Source organism: Cynara cardunculus (assembly GCF_001531365.2).
Source record: "Cynara cardunculus var. scolymus isolate 2C chromosome LG 4, CcrdV1, whole genome shotgun sequence".
NCBI classification, from domain to species: domain Eukaryota; kingdom Viridiplantae; phylum Streptophyta; class Magnoliopsida; order Asterales; family Asteraceae; genus Cynara; species Cynara cardunculus.
In genome coordinates this window covers 9,094,494-9,109,750 of record NC_037531.1, presented here as the reverse complement: position 1 = coordinate 9,109,750, position 15,257 = coordinate 9,094,494, and the positions used below count along the sequence as shown (strand labels likewise).

General features: G+C 35.1%; 1 protein-coding gene across 5 annotated transcripts; it reads left to right on the top strand.

The window, feature by feature from the left end:
• Window positions 1–1,648: 1,648 nt before the first annotated feature.
• LOC112511803 lies at window positions 1,649–14,186 on the top strand. 5 transcript variants are annotated; one of them, XM_025117573.1, is made up of 13 exons: window positions 1,649–1,700; window positions 2,551–2,651; window positions 2,732–2,793; window positions 3,207–3,395; window positions 3,981–4,085; window positions 5,558–5,665; window positions 6,991–7,062; window positions 7,154–7,204; window positions 10,253–10,315; window positions 10,400–10,524; window positions 11,874–12,021; window positions 13,252–13,333; window positions 13,403–14,186. In XM_025117573.1, exons 2-13 carry the CDS (start codon window positions 2,561–2,563, stop codon window positions 13,972–13,974), a joined length of 1,668 nt encoding a protein of 555 aa, XP_024973341.1. In that variant the 5' UTR covers window positions 1,649–1,700; window positions 2,551–2,560; the 3' UTR covers window positions 13,975–14,186. The 5 variants fall into 5 exon arrangements, with proteins under 5 accessions (XP_024973341.1, XP_024973340.1, XP_024973343.1 ...); XM_025117575.1 differs by having other exon boundaries at window positions 1,672–1,700; window positions 1,830–2,651; window positions 3,207–3,257; window positions 3,369–3,395; window positions 13,252–14,186; XM_025117576.1 differs by lacking the exon at window positions 1,649–1,700 and adding an exon at window positions 1,732–1,926 and having other exon boundaries at window positions 3,207–3,257; window positions 3,369–3,395; window positions 13,252–14,186.
• Window positions 14,187–15,257: the final 1,071 nt, after the last annotated feature.

Genomic DNA, 15,257 nt, shown 5'->3' with positions numbered 1-15,257 from the left:
TGTTAACTTTGTTAACCGATCTTGACTGTTAATTTGAATAATAAACGGTTGTGATTTAATGATATTTAAAAATTAATTATTAAATTAATATTTTCAATTAACATATGTGAACAAAATATTAAAGGGTATTTAGGTAAAAAGTAATCTATCTTTGATACACGAGTTGTCAGACATATGAACAATTTGTGTATATCTTCAAACCACATCAAACAAAAAAGATTAGACATATGAACAACATGTGAACCGTATGAACGTCTTCTGTATATTCAGGAGCCAACTCTGCTGTATGTACATGAACACCTATAAACCAAGACATCTAGGGCTGTGTGTTTTCATACGTGTTCATATGTTTTCACATGTTCTGTGTGTGTGTGTGTGTGTGTATGTATGTATTCATATGAACATCTAGTGACTTGAATATACATGAACACTTACGCATCACGACATCTAAGGCTGTGTGATTTCTGATGTGTTCATATGTCAAAGATGAGAACTGTCGATTAAAATAAATGTGAATTATAGAACATGAACATGTGTGAAACCCCAATGTCAATATTGCATCATGATCAATTGTGATATTTTCAAATTTGTAACTCCCAATTAATTATTTGGGAGTTACATAAAATGACAAATTACTTAAATACCCTTGTATTTAATATATAAGTTACATTTGAACCAAATGAAAAGATGGAATATGATTGGTTGAGCTTGGTTAACATAGTTAACACAAAAAAATTGGTTAGTATTTGAACCAAACGCGCTATCTCTCTATCTCTGTCTCTCTCTCTCTCTCTCTCTCTCTATATATATATATATATATATATATATATATATAATTATTAAGAGTTTAGAAGTTTGACGGTTTTAATCCCTCAATAATTATTGACCGTTTTTTAAGTACAATACAATTTTGGAAAGTTAACGAAAATGTTTTTAAAACTCGGATCTTACAGGAGATCAGAGGTGGACCAGAGCAACTAAGACGGACCAGAACTGTCCTCATATAGAGCTCTGTATAGACAAGCCAAAAGCTTCGCAAGTACCATGCAGAGGTTCTGCAACTACCATGCAGAGGCTCTGCATGTTGTTCTTCATGCTGCTTCGTGCGATCAAAACCTGAAAGACCAGAGCTCGCGAAGATCAAACTTTACTGTGGACAAAAAATGGATCAGGGGATCAAAATCAGAGTCGATGGTCCAGAGCTCTTGGAATGAACGTGCTATGCATTTTGTAAAAAAATAATAAAAATATGAATAAATATTAAGAATTTGTAAAACAAAAGTTATAATAGACGTAAATAAAATTATGGAAAAGTATTTGGTATTGGGTTTTATGGGATCAGATATATTGGGTTAAAGACATATTTGATATTATGAAATAGATAATTCTATTCCATCAAAATACCATGTAGTTATTAAAAAATATTAAATTTATTTATTTATAAAATTTATAGGACTTTGAAATTCCTTTTGTAAAAAAAAATAAACAAAATAAAAGAATGCAATTTGGTCAATATAATTAAACATTCCAATTTCATGGTATTCGTTCAGAATTTGCAAACCAAACGCTCTATTGTTGGGTTTGTGTTGAAATGTTTAGGGGTGCAATATGTCGAAGGAAACAAAAGTTAAAACGGGAATTTAAAAACCCTAATCTTCCGTTAAAACCTTGAATTTCCAACAGCCAATTGTTACAAGAAGGTACGTTTTCTGAAACCCCAATTTGCTTTTGATAATTTATTTTTGTCGTTAGTTTGTGTTTCATATCACATAATCTTCTGAAATTCCCAGCAATTCATAGCATGCTTTCCTGAACCATTTATTTCCCAGTTACTTGCTTCTGGGTGTGTGATTGAATGCCCAATTTGTAGTATCGTTTTTTGAATGTTGTTGCGAGCTGCCATTGAACATTTGAACTCCTAGAAAGGTATCATGCCAGATCCTTTACTTCACTCATTTCATCTTTGTGGATGCAATGTAGAAGTCGTTTTTAGTGGAAATGATAGAAGGATATAGTTTCACAGGTCAATATCTAAAAATTCCCTGTTGCCTGCATTTCTTTTCTTCAACACCATGGCAAAAACAGTCGCTACTATTGCTGTTATAACGCAACAAACATTGTTGTCGTGAAGCTTTGCTAACCCTGATTGATTGGCTCTATTAATCATCGGTTGGAAAAGTTTCATCACATCTAATCCATGTCATGAACAAATCATTTTTTTTTTGAAGAAAGTAAAACAATGAAAACGATCAGTCAACTCGATGAGAAAGTGTGTGATTTTATATCAATTTGTATAGATCAGGACAAGGGGTTTCAAAAGGTAAGTTCATTGTTTTTCAAGTATGGCATGCCATTTAAGCCAAAGTAATGAAGAAGTATTATATACCTAAAATAATGGTATAACACATTGGTTTTGAAAGTTCATTGTTAATGTCAAATTTTTAGTATGAACGGAATGAGTTAAAGAAGTAAAAGTTCATTCACCAAATATATGCTATTTGATGTGTTTCTGCTAACAGTTTGTCATTCTGAATATGTTTTTGCTAACAGTGCTTTGTGAATGGCATCTGATGCGTCAGAGAGCATTGGGCAAAAGCCAAAGATACAGATATATTCGACACCAAATAATGAAGTCACCCCCTTCTGGAAAGGTATATCTCTTGCATGCACACAAACACACACATGATGGCAGTGAAGGTTTATTAATTCTAAATCTGTAAGTGTCTCACAGAGAAATATGAAAGGGATGCTAAGAAATATTGGGATGTCTTCTACAAACGTCATCAGGATCGGGTTGGTTTTGCTTGACCCTTTATACCCATAGTAATAGTACATCAAGTGACAAACTGCTGTGCTTGGTTGTCTTTTCTGTCACTATTCATAATGTTTAAAAAATATAGCTATTTGATATCCAAGGGTGGGGAAAATATGCTCTTATATACTGTAAACATCCTTGGTCTTTATATACATCTAATTGTTCTTCTTCCACTGCCCCTTCATGGTGTAGTTTAACCTGTACAGTGTTATGATATGTAATTTCTGTTGGATTCTTTTTGTTCTCACTGATGTGATATTTGAGTGAATCCAAGTTAGTTGTTCTGGTACAAATGTTCATGAAACTGAATGCCAAGTACCTTGTATATATTTCTTCGATGAATGCTTTTAGCTTCTATTAGAGGTTAAGATTGTGTGATTTTTTTTTTCAGTTCTTTAAGGATCGACATTACTTGGATAAAGAATGGGGGCACTATTTCTCTGTGAGTGTACACAATTTTTACTTACCTCTTTTTTTGAGTTTAATGATACTTAGAAGAAAGTATAAGCACTTCCAGGCTGTAAGAAGGCTGAAACATATCTTGAATTTTCAGGAAGCAGAGGAAAAGGTTGTTCTAGAGGTAAATATTTATATGATATATTTCGTTGACAAAATTATGCTGCTTCTATAAATAGTCTATCATTTTTATATTGGGTTCAGCATCGGCTAGTACAGAACCATACTGATAGGCTTGCTTAGTGACTGTTTTTAAAGTTAAGTTGTTATAAAATAAAGTGGGATTAAATTGATTGTTCGGATCATGGCTGTCTAAAAAATCTTGTCAGTTTAGAAAAGTAGAGGTGCTTAACATCCTTCAGTATGTGAGTCTGATATTATTTAACTTTTTCAAATGTATGCGAACGTATCCTTCACTATGCGAGTCTGGTAATAGGGCTTGAATATGATGGTCTTTATGCAGTTTAATCTCCTTCACCATATTAATTCTGATTAGTACATATAATATCTCTGTTTCATTAACTCCATCCTTCTTTTTCCTCCCATATATTGTCTTCTTGTAAACTAGTATCCTATACCATCTGCTGTCTGAAGATAGTAAAGGGTCATTATACAACTATTATCATGCTAAATTTCATGCATTTTAACTTTTAAGTATTTACAATCTGAACTCATGTTTGGGATAATCTTTGCTTTTACTGATTTGCAGGTTGGATGTGGAGCTGGAAACACCATCTTTCCTTTAGCTGCTACCTACCCTGGTATATTTATCCATGCTTGTGACTTCTCACCTCGTGCGGTTGACTTGGTTAAGGTTGTTCTTTCCTACACTTTTATTATGCGTGATCTATTACTTGCTTTGAATTTTAACTTGTGCTAACTAGTATAGGAAGAGATCTTTGCTTTGCCAAGGCTTTAGGTGTTCTATGATAAGTTTGCTATATTGGAAAAAACATCTAAACTCCCTTTGAAGGCATTTTTCCCAGCGGGTGAAAAGACCCTAGTGTTCAAATTTATAATCCCCAAACCATAACTGGTAAAAAGACCCTATCCATGCTTGTGACTTTTCACCACTAGTAGTGGTTGGTAACTGGTTAATTTTTTGTAGTGTTCTTACACCTGACAGAAGTGTATATATGTTTGGATGTCAACCTAAAAGTTCTGTATTCATTGTTACTTTCACATCATAAATGGAGAAAGGGAGGTGGTAGTGTAAAATCTAAGATGGATTTTTCCAAATTTCAAGTTAAATAGGAGATGGTGGTGGACCTTAATGTCCATTGCATGATTGCATCTGCTTTGTCAATGATGACTACAAGGATACTTATGCCATGTAGTTCAGAACCTTCAAGAGATGACTGCTAATTAAATGAGATGTCAGAACCTATGCTGAAGAGGTTATACTTTTACAGAAAAGAGGGAGTATGATTTTTGTGGAGGGTGAGTCAGTGAGATTATCGTCATCCATAATTTGTTAGGTAGGTAGAATTCAAACTTCAGTTAAGGCAGTTGCAAATTAAGCGTAATATAACAACTGGTGATTAAACAAACCGTCTTGCTAGTAGAAGGAAATTCATGGAGCGGATTCCATGTATTTGGTGGCAAGGGCACAATTGAGTTTCGTATTTCGTACTTATTTTTCGAAACTATTAGCTATGTGATTTTCAATTGTTTCAAAACTTGCATTGGCCCAATCACTTTACTTGAACGATTTCTAGTTTCCACATGCATCCACACCCCAGAGTGGACAGGAAAGGAATTCTCAGCGGCGACACTCTTGCTTTTGTCAGAATGGAAATGCTGCCTGTGAAGAAAGGAAGGAGTGATTTTGTGAAAGAGCTAACTCAATGAAGGAATCCTAGCAGCAGCAGAAAAAGAGGAAGAAAGACTAGTGGGATGTGCATTGTGCACACACACTCTCCTATGAAAAAAGAAAGCTTTGAGCTCTGCCTTTTATGCATAGAACCTGAACAGTTTTTGTTAGTTTGTTCAGATTGGAGTGATATCTTGATATGGTAGGTTGAAAAGAGGGATTATCTGGTAAAGACAGATTATCATGAATCACATGTATATTTTATACTGTTTTAATTCTTGGTCTTTCATCTATATTTCATTATCTTACTTGAACCTGCAACATTACAAATTTAGATACATATGAATTATTATTACTAATGACATCTTGCTCTGACAATTCTGGCAAATGATGGTAAAATTGATGCATGTCATATGTTCTATTGATGGTAATATTTATAAATTTGTTTCTTTGCTTGATCTTACTTACTACAGGCACATAAAGACTTTGAAGAGGCTAAGATAAATGCATTTGCATGTGATCTGACCAGTGATGACCTGATCAAGCATATACCTCCATCCTCAGTTGACATTGTAACAATGGTATTGCAAGATGTTATAATGTAGGAAGTTTTAATTAAATATAGGAGCAGTTTATGGATGTGTGTACATATTTATTTTTTGGGAATACGGGAAATGAGATTTCCTCGCCAATGAATAGTATTTGACGTGTGTGGGGTATGATACATAACAAAATTCTGTTGAGCTCATACCACCCTTCTTCATATACTACCCAATGGTGAGGGGAATGAAATTCCTTTTCTATTATATCCCTGATTGTTTCACACCATACAATTTGTTTAGGGGATAATATGGTTGTTGCGAGCTACAACCATCTTTGGCCGTGGCACCATAAAATGACGTCATGTAACACAGAGGGTTGTGTGAGTCTCCCCATCCCTCTATTTTATCTCTGCCTTTGATGCCTCTCTTCTTCTACACCAGAAGATAGAGAGATAAATATAGCCTTCACATCTCACACGCCCTTCTTCTTGTCCCTTCCTATAATTTTTTTTAGACTTACTTGGTCTCTAGACTCTTCATCTACCCCCCTTTGTTGTGGGTTTGAAGAGTTCTTGAACAAACACGCTCAAAATCTTTGTTTTAGAGGTGAGGTAACAAAAATGTGGGTTTTCTTTTTCTTTAACGATATTGAGGAAATCACAAGGACCTGCTATTTCTGATTCAGTCATCATGGTTTCTGGTGGAAAATGGCAATGGTAGCTGAACAGCATCAGCAGAAGGAGATAAGTATAATAGTAGCATCAACAAAGATCAGTTAGACAAATGACGTTGTAGTAATCGCAATACCTAGCACTTGACCTAAGAGCGGACACATCTTGTGCTGTGAGATTTTTGTTATTGAGGAAGGTATCTTGTTGATGTAAAGGTGTTGCAGCACTGCTGCTTGTTTTGTTGCCCTGTTTCTTTTGATCGTCCATTGTTCCTTTTTGCTGTTGATAGAGTAGGTGAAGATCCCGGTTATTAGGCAAGAATTTTTTATGAGTTTTTTGACTGGATTCTTTTCGACCTAGTTTGGATTTCCCTTTGATCGTTCTTTTTTTTCTCCTAAAATGAAGGGGCAAGGTTACAAGGATTCTTGATGGAGGATTGCTTTCCTTTCTTGCACATTTATCTTCTTTTTTCTTTTTCTTGCACGTTTATCTTCTTTTTTTCTTTTTCTTGCACATTTCTTCTCTTTTTGCAAATAAAATAATGTCGTTTGGCAAGTGACCAAAGTCAAGCTGGCTGTATAACGCGACAACCATTATTGCCCCACTTGCTTGGGCCGACGACTGCATTTTGGCTCTTTAGACTTTCTTCTTTATGGGATCAATGTTAAGTGATTTGACTGACTTGTTAAGTAGATATTCGTCTTATCCGCAGTATCGCCTGAGAAGATGCCTCTGGTACTGCAGAACATCAGAAAGATTATGAAGGTAACAGATGGTTAGTTTTGGTATAATGATCTAAAATCCTTTTCTCTACAAGAATAAAATTTAACTGAAGCTAAACTGTTTTCATATCCAGCCAAATGCTTACGTATTATTCCGTGACTATGCGACAGGAGATCTTGCTCAGGTTCGCATTGTTCTGTTAATAATCTCACTATTTTTGTGCCAGACTTCTTTATTTTTATGTGTTTTGTGTATATTTTAAAATACGCTTCTATTGATGGTTTGCACTCTACATGAAGAATAACAACATATTCATGTTTTCATCGGCGTTATTAAATGAATGCATTTAGTCTTACATTTTAATATAACAATTATAAATGTGTTTAGATTGATGTAAACATATGGGAGCTCAAGTTTTGATACAGGTACTTGTCTGAATGACTAATTTTATTGATGAAATGATGCAATCACCTAAAAGGACTGAAAAAATCACCTCCAAGTTGAGAAAAGTTGATTAACGGAATGCAAGTCTATTGGTGGTAAGGGACCAATTACCATATGTGATTTCCTATATAATTTTATAGAATAGTTGATATGAGAAAAGTCCTCCACGTTCCACATATTAGTCAATCCGGAAGAAGGCTTGGAATTTCATTTTCCACACCCTACTTTTTTTTGGTCAATTTTCTATAGGTTATAATAATAACAAAGACAAAGTTACCATATAATTATGCCCCGTTGCTTTTGATTAGGCCCAAATGACTGATCTACAAAACATAGAAACTTATTTTAGTTAGTGTACAAAATGGAACAGTAACTCATGTACAAAACCGGTGAAGACTAAAGAGGAAATATGAATACAATCATTTATCAGAAAATGAAAATTGATAACATATGATGAGGGTGGACTTGAAAATTAAAACAAGCCAGAGGCTTAAGAATCAATGAAAGGAAATGTGTATGTGAGCAAACAAACACAATGACAATGTATCATCTTGGCCATCATCTTGTGATGCCAAGCGATAGTGTAGCAAGCATGACTTATCAACTATGATAGAGGAGTACACATCCTACACCATCTTCTAGAGAATTGGGTCTAAATATATAGGCATCCACCCATAGCCTCAATGATTTGGCTCACATAGTCATGTTCTTGATCGCACATTTCACTCTAAGCAGAAAATATCTTGCTATACCTTGCCTAACACAAATTTGGGCATTGGCTTAGATTTAAACAATTACCTCTGGGATTAATGTGCCCCTTGATTTACTTGCGTAGCTTGGATTTGCTCACATAGCCAAGTTCTAGTTCGCACATTTCCATCTCCACAAAGAACAATTAATAGTCCAAACGACTAGTTTGTGGCTATGGTGTCCAAACGACTAGTTTGTGGCTATGGTGTAAGAGTTATCATTCCGCATGGTCTGTTCCTTGAGAAACAACTAGTGGTCCATTTCACTTTTATGTGACAGTGCAGTGAAAGGGTTCACAAGAAAAAGCATCTTTTTTGCCTGGGTGCATACCTTGATATGGAAAACACCTAAATCCTAATTGTCTATTCTGCTAGTGTTTAACAATTAACACTGAATAAAGAGGTTCACAGTAATTCAATATCATTTGGGTTGATCCCCTTGGCAAATGCCTAATAAATCACACAATGGTGTTTGACATTGGATAAAAGGGTTCACTCGGTAACAACCAATAAAAACATGCTTTACACTATAAGGAAAACACTTAAACTTACATAATTACCAAAAGAATTCTATAACCGAGGAGAGTCGAGAAGATCTCAGGTCTTTCAATTTTTTGTCTATTTGACCAGTGAGGCAGGCAACTCCTAACTGAGTGTGAGGAACAAGGAGCTCTACAAACTGTTAGTGTCAACCAAAGAGCCTTTGCTGATGGCTAAGAGGGTAGTCACCCTCTTCTTTAGAGAGGACGGCGGGAACACTAGCCAGCAAACATATGGATAGTGATTAGTCAAGGTGCGGGCAAGCTAGCCCGGGCACCCTCGTTACCAAAAAGCATACGGATAGACGAAAAACAGGGGAAATTGTTACAAAAGATAAGCATATAATTCAAGACGTTATTGATACTCATGCAACAAAAGTATTTGGTAAAAATATGTATTGTAGTTATTTCAAGAGGATTTTCTTTGGTTTCATCTCATTGAATGAGTGGGTAGTTATACATTTCAAAAGGTGTGGTGGACATAAAATATTACCAACTACTTTGTTTCAGTATTCAAGAAGTTCACAAACCTTTAGTTTCCTGAAAACCTAGAGTCATCCTTGGGAAAACCTTTTGAAATAGCTGTTAGAATTTTCTAAAATATTCCAATGAATCGAGCCTCGGATTGATAAAAATGGATGGCACTTAAGATCAAGTTACTGATGAATTTTGAATATCAAAAGGGTTTCTTATTGAAAAAATAGAACAGTTTAGGAAAACGTTACTGTTTACATGGTTGGAGGAGGCTTTTAGGTAAATTATGTCACAACTTTTTTTAGTGGACTTCTCAAAGATTTTAGAGAAGGACAAAAAAATGCCTTATTTTGAGAAATGAGTGATGTACTACATGGTTAGGGGTGGTTGATTTCAACAATTGCAATGCATTTCAAATAAGAATTCAAATACTGACCCTAGTAGAAAATGTTATGGATCAAGGAGAAAGTCCATAAAGGATACGGATTTCAGAATGAGAAAAATGGAATCTGGATTACGATTAAAAAGAAAGTATCTGATCTGTACATATATAGCAGGTTTTAGAGAAATACAGAATGAAGGGATGAAGAATCCCATACCTTAGTAGCTACTCCAAGAAAATTATTAATCATCAAAAGCTTCCCAAGAAGAATACCTTCTCAAAGTTTCCTCCAAAACTTGATTCACTCTTGCTTACTCCATCTGCCCTAAAATATGTAACACTTTCTTATTTTGGGTTCTCCCTGAAAATAATGTGTTCCTTTTTCACTAAAGTCCAATCCAAGTTTCTCTATTTGTTAATTAGCAATCATTACAAGATATTAGTGCTATTGATGGAGTATGATTTTAACCTTTTTTAAAAGGATACTCGTTCGGTTTTATTATACACATACTTACACTTCGCTCCCACATAACTCTATTTCTATTACCTACACATTTGGTAGAATTCTTTTTTGGCACTAAAGAGATGTGGATCATGGATGCGTAGTCTAGTGTTGTATTATTTTTCTCATGCTGTAATGGCAGGAAAGGCTTACTTGCAAGGATCAGAAGCTCAGCGAAAACTTTTTTGTCAGAGGTGACGGAACTGTAAGTTCCACATTGGTTTTGATTTTTAGCTTTTTTTAGTTTATTTTGTTGTTATAACTATTTTTGTCGTACCTTGTTTTTTAGCGTGCATTCTACTTCTCTGAGGAATTCTTGACAAGTTTATTTCAACAAAATGGGTTCAGCACTGAAGAATGTGGTGTGTGTTGCAAACAAGTAGAAAATCGTTCACGTGAGATAGTAATGAACCGGTAAGTAATCTTATATCAGAAATTATGGGTGTTTTGGTTTCATAAGTGTAACAGGGACTGATTTAGTCAGTTCTTTATGTGCAAGGACACACTGTCTGTGTACCTTTTTGACATTGTTCCTAAAAAAGTAAAGAACATGCAATTATTCAAGAATTCTCGAAGCTGCACCCAGAAAAATCCACACGTAACATATCCCTTATCCTCTGCAAGCATGTGAAAGGATCCCATTAGGACCCGGATTCAATCTGAAATCAGTTTTTTACGTGGGTTCCATTTATTAGGACCCTGATTTTTTCACTTCTTATATTGTTATACATTTATAAAATGGATTGGTTTATTCTGATGCGCTTAAACCTTTACCTGTTGAATATGAAGTATATATTATAGAACCACATATAGGGTTATATAAATCTAATAAATAACATACGATTGTGAATTAATGTCTTAATGGTTGTATGCCGATTGTTTTTGTAGACAAGAATCAAGTTACACTATGTTAAGAGTTTAATATCTAAATCCTATTTATTTGGGTTTTGATCAGGGTTTTAGATTTAAAAACCAATTGATCTGATTCCTGGTTATTAAATCTGGCACAGATTTGACATATCCAATCTGCACTTGATTCGTTGATAAACTACCTCCGTCCTGATTAGGTTTCTTCTAATTTGCATTAACATGCTACACTTTGTTTTGGGCCTACAATCTCTCTTTTTTATGTTTTTGGTTCTCAAAAGAAGACGTGTTCGTATATATTATGTGTATATAGACACACAGACACAAATATACATATATACATATATGTATATATATAAGGGCAGGTTCTGTTAGGAACCTATAATTGATTAGGGACCCGGGAACCGTCCACAGCATGACACCTGGCATATATTCATGATGAATATGGACATCTTATTCATCATGAATGTTATAACATATTCATCATTAATGTGTGATTCATGATGAATAACACGTCCATAACATGCCAATATTCATCGTGAATGTGTGATTTATGATGAATAACACTTCCATATTCATCATGAATGTGTTATTCATGATGAATATTCATCCTGAGTAAGGATACCGTAGTGGACTGTGGGATCCTAATCAATTTTGGCTTCTTAATGGAACTTTCCTCTCTCTCTTTCTCTCTCTCTCTATATATATATATATGAAGATATATATGGGTGTGTGTATTAGGTGAGATAGATTATCTATGCCTTTTTCTGTATCAGCTTGCCCCCCTGAAAATGAACTCGTAACCTCTAAATTATAAGGTGTGGGCTCATACCATTGGACCTAAGCCTCGATTTTTAAACGTGTGCTTTTTTGTTCTTACTGCTCTGAGTATATAGGCGTTGGGTCCAAGCTGCTTTTTGTCTTGACGGTGGCAATGGTGATATCCATGAAAAAATCTCAAAGAAGCCTGAAGACGGACCTGATATCGACATATCTGAAGGATTTGCTTTTGAAATGTTTGGCATCTCTGCATCAAACGACGAGGTCAGAATTTACTGGTGTTCTTTTACTGTTACAATTATATTGATTTTGGTAACAAACAAGTTTTTACGCATTCATGTGCTGATCGATATCACTATAAATCCATCCGATGCTCATTGAACCTCCTTTTAGAGCATCTCTAATAGATTCTCTAAAATAGAGAAAATGGGGCTTTTGTTCTCTATTTTGCTCCAACAGAGTCTCTATATTGTTCTCACTTATACAGAAAACTAGAGAAAGCTCCAAGTTTAGAGAATTCCCTAAAACTTGATCTGTGGAGAGAGAAATTACTTTTTCATTGATTCCCACCATTGAGGTTGAATCATTATTATTTTATATAAATTCTTTCTAAAAAGTGTATTGGGATGATAAATTTATTGAATATTTTAATAATATAATGGATGTTGAAATCTCTAAAATAGAGAATCTGTTGGAGTTAAATGTAATTCTATTTACTATTTAGAGATTTTGATTTTTGGTTCTCTATTTTAGAGAAATTATAGAGAATCCGTTGAAGAAAGATAGAGAAAGTTGGATGATATACTGTTTCATAATATGGATGGGACTACACAAAAAAAAAACTTGTCCTATGTTTGACGTGACATTAGACTGGGACTGGACTTGACTGGGTGGGACAAAAATTGCGAGGAAGATTAGTAAATTACTAAACTACCTATGTCAAATTTAAACCCTAGAACCTTTTACATTTCATTCACCCGCCTAGGGGTGTAAACGAGCCAAGCCGAGTCGAGTAGTAGGTTATGCAAGCTCAGGTTGAAAAAGTAATATCAAGCTCAAGCTCGGATAATTTTTTTGATGTAGGGCTCGAGCTCGAATATGTTTTGAGTTATCGAGCTTGATGCTCGTTTATGGGCTCGAACTTGCGATCTATTAACTAGTTCATTGTATAATTTATGAACATATGAGCATGTTTGGCTTGGAAAAGTGTATGCTCGAATGGTTTGACTCTACTCGGAAAATTTAATCAAGCTTTCGAAAGAGCCGAGTCGAACATTGGTGTTATGAAGCTTGGCTTGTTAAGTTAAACGAGCTTTACTTTGTGTTCGAGCTCGAGAATTACTAAGCTCGAGCTCTGGTAGCTCGTTAAAAGCTCGACTCGTTTACACCCATCACCTGCCTACATCACTCTCACCTGTCCAGTTCCATCCACAAATCAAACACACTAAAAACACTTCACGCTGCTTATTCTTTATGTATTTTTCAATGTGACAGATAATGGAATACAAGTTAGGAGACTGGAACTTTAAAATCAAAATGCTATCGAAAGAGTTCCAGCACACCTGCAAATCTACAGGTTTGATGCTATGGGAATCAGCTCAACTCATGGCCTCTGTTCTTGCTTCAAACCAAACCATCATTTCAGGGAAAAAGGTTCTGGAGCTAGGATCAGGCTCCGGAGGAATCTGCTCAATGATCGCCACCGAAACGGCTAACCTTGTGGTCCCCACAGACGGAGACGAGAAAGCACTGGAGCTTCTTCGCGAAAACGTCGCTTCAAATCTTGAAGAATCTTCACGGGAAAAGCTACATATCAAGAAACTAACATGGGGTAACAAAGAAGATATAGAATCCGTCAAGAAATTGGTAACTGGCGAAAAGGGTTTCGATGTTATTATTGGAACAGATGTAACTTACGTTGCCGAAGCGATAATACCATTGTTTCAAACTGCAAGAGAGTTGATTTCTACAGATGGAGGAGGTAACGAAGAGGAATCGACACCAGCACTCATATTATGCCATATTTTTCGTAGAGTTGATGAAGCATCCATACTTTCGGCTGCATCTTGTTTTGGTTTTCGGCTGGTTGATCAATGGCCAAACGCTGTGTCCGAAAGCCCGTCACGGAGCATCATTAGCAGTTGGTTTGAGGGTAGAATCAGTGAAGGGGACATTGAAAATCCAGCATTGAACATTATGTACTTCCATGCCAAGTAAGTGATCTTGCCTTTTTATCTTTCTCAAGCCTTCTTAAAAAGTTTGAGAAATATGGTAGAATTTCTATTCGTAAGCCGGGAGTCTTTTGGAAAACAGTATTTTTCTAGTCTTTTAAGACGGGTAATGTCCGGTTTTTTCATCCGCGTATGTTGTTTTGTATCGGTACCGAGCTGTATTCATACTGGATTATTGTTATACGAAAGGATCCTATACAAAATTCGAATACCATTCGTTTTTCTTGACTGATGCCCGTAGGTTCTAATTTTGATCTTGAAGATTACATTGATACAAAATGAGTACTTGCTTTTAAATGGACCTCATGGTTGTTATTTAACCTTTCTTTGACACGTGTCATCCTTTGATTGGTCAATAGTTATGTCCGATTAGTTAATTCAAATGGTCATATTATTGAATAAATACTTTTAAAAAATAGCCATTCAAATATATATTTTTTAAAATGTACAGGTTCTAAGGGGGTGTTTGGGATTGCTTATAAAAACTGCTTTTTAACTTATGTCAGTCAGACACCGGTGATAAGTTGTTTTCTGATGTTTGAACAAGAAAAAAAAAACTGCTTATACCGGTGCCAAACCGGTAATAAGCCGTTTTTGATAAGTTAATCCTTCCTGACTTATGAAAAACTGCTTGTTACCAGTTTACAATTTTAACCATGTTTTATTTAACTCCGGTTTGATACCACATAAGTTAATAAACACTATTACAAAAAAGCATAAGTTGTTTTAAATAAGCAATCCTGAACACCCCCTAAATCAAGTGGTAATATTTCAATTTTCAAAACGGTTTTCAAATTCCTTGTGGTTGGTTCTCAATCTCAATACCCAAAGATTACGTTATTGAACTAATCGAGGAGCATAATCGGAAAATCACGTTTGGAGAACGTTTGGTTTGGTGATCATGTTTAATAGAAAAAAAGGAGCTTAATGCAAGACGTTACTGTACTGTGTTTCGATGAAGAGTATAATATAAGACACCGGAGGAAATTCCACCTAAAAATGCCACTTTAAAAAAACTGTGAAAGCAATGAATACGATGCAACCAAAGCATACACCAAGATGACTTGTGTCGCTCGTATCTTTGTGTAACGATTTATTGGATTGATAAAACAAAGCAGTCAAAAAGACAATTTGCACCATTACGTTTGAGCAATCTGGTCACCCACATGGTAGAAACAAATTATTTAAATTTCTAAATTATATGATTAAATTCTATTAATTATTGGATAAAATAATAATAATATTGTATGTGTTGAAAATTTAAAATTG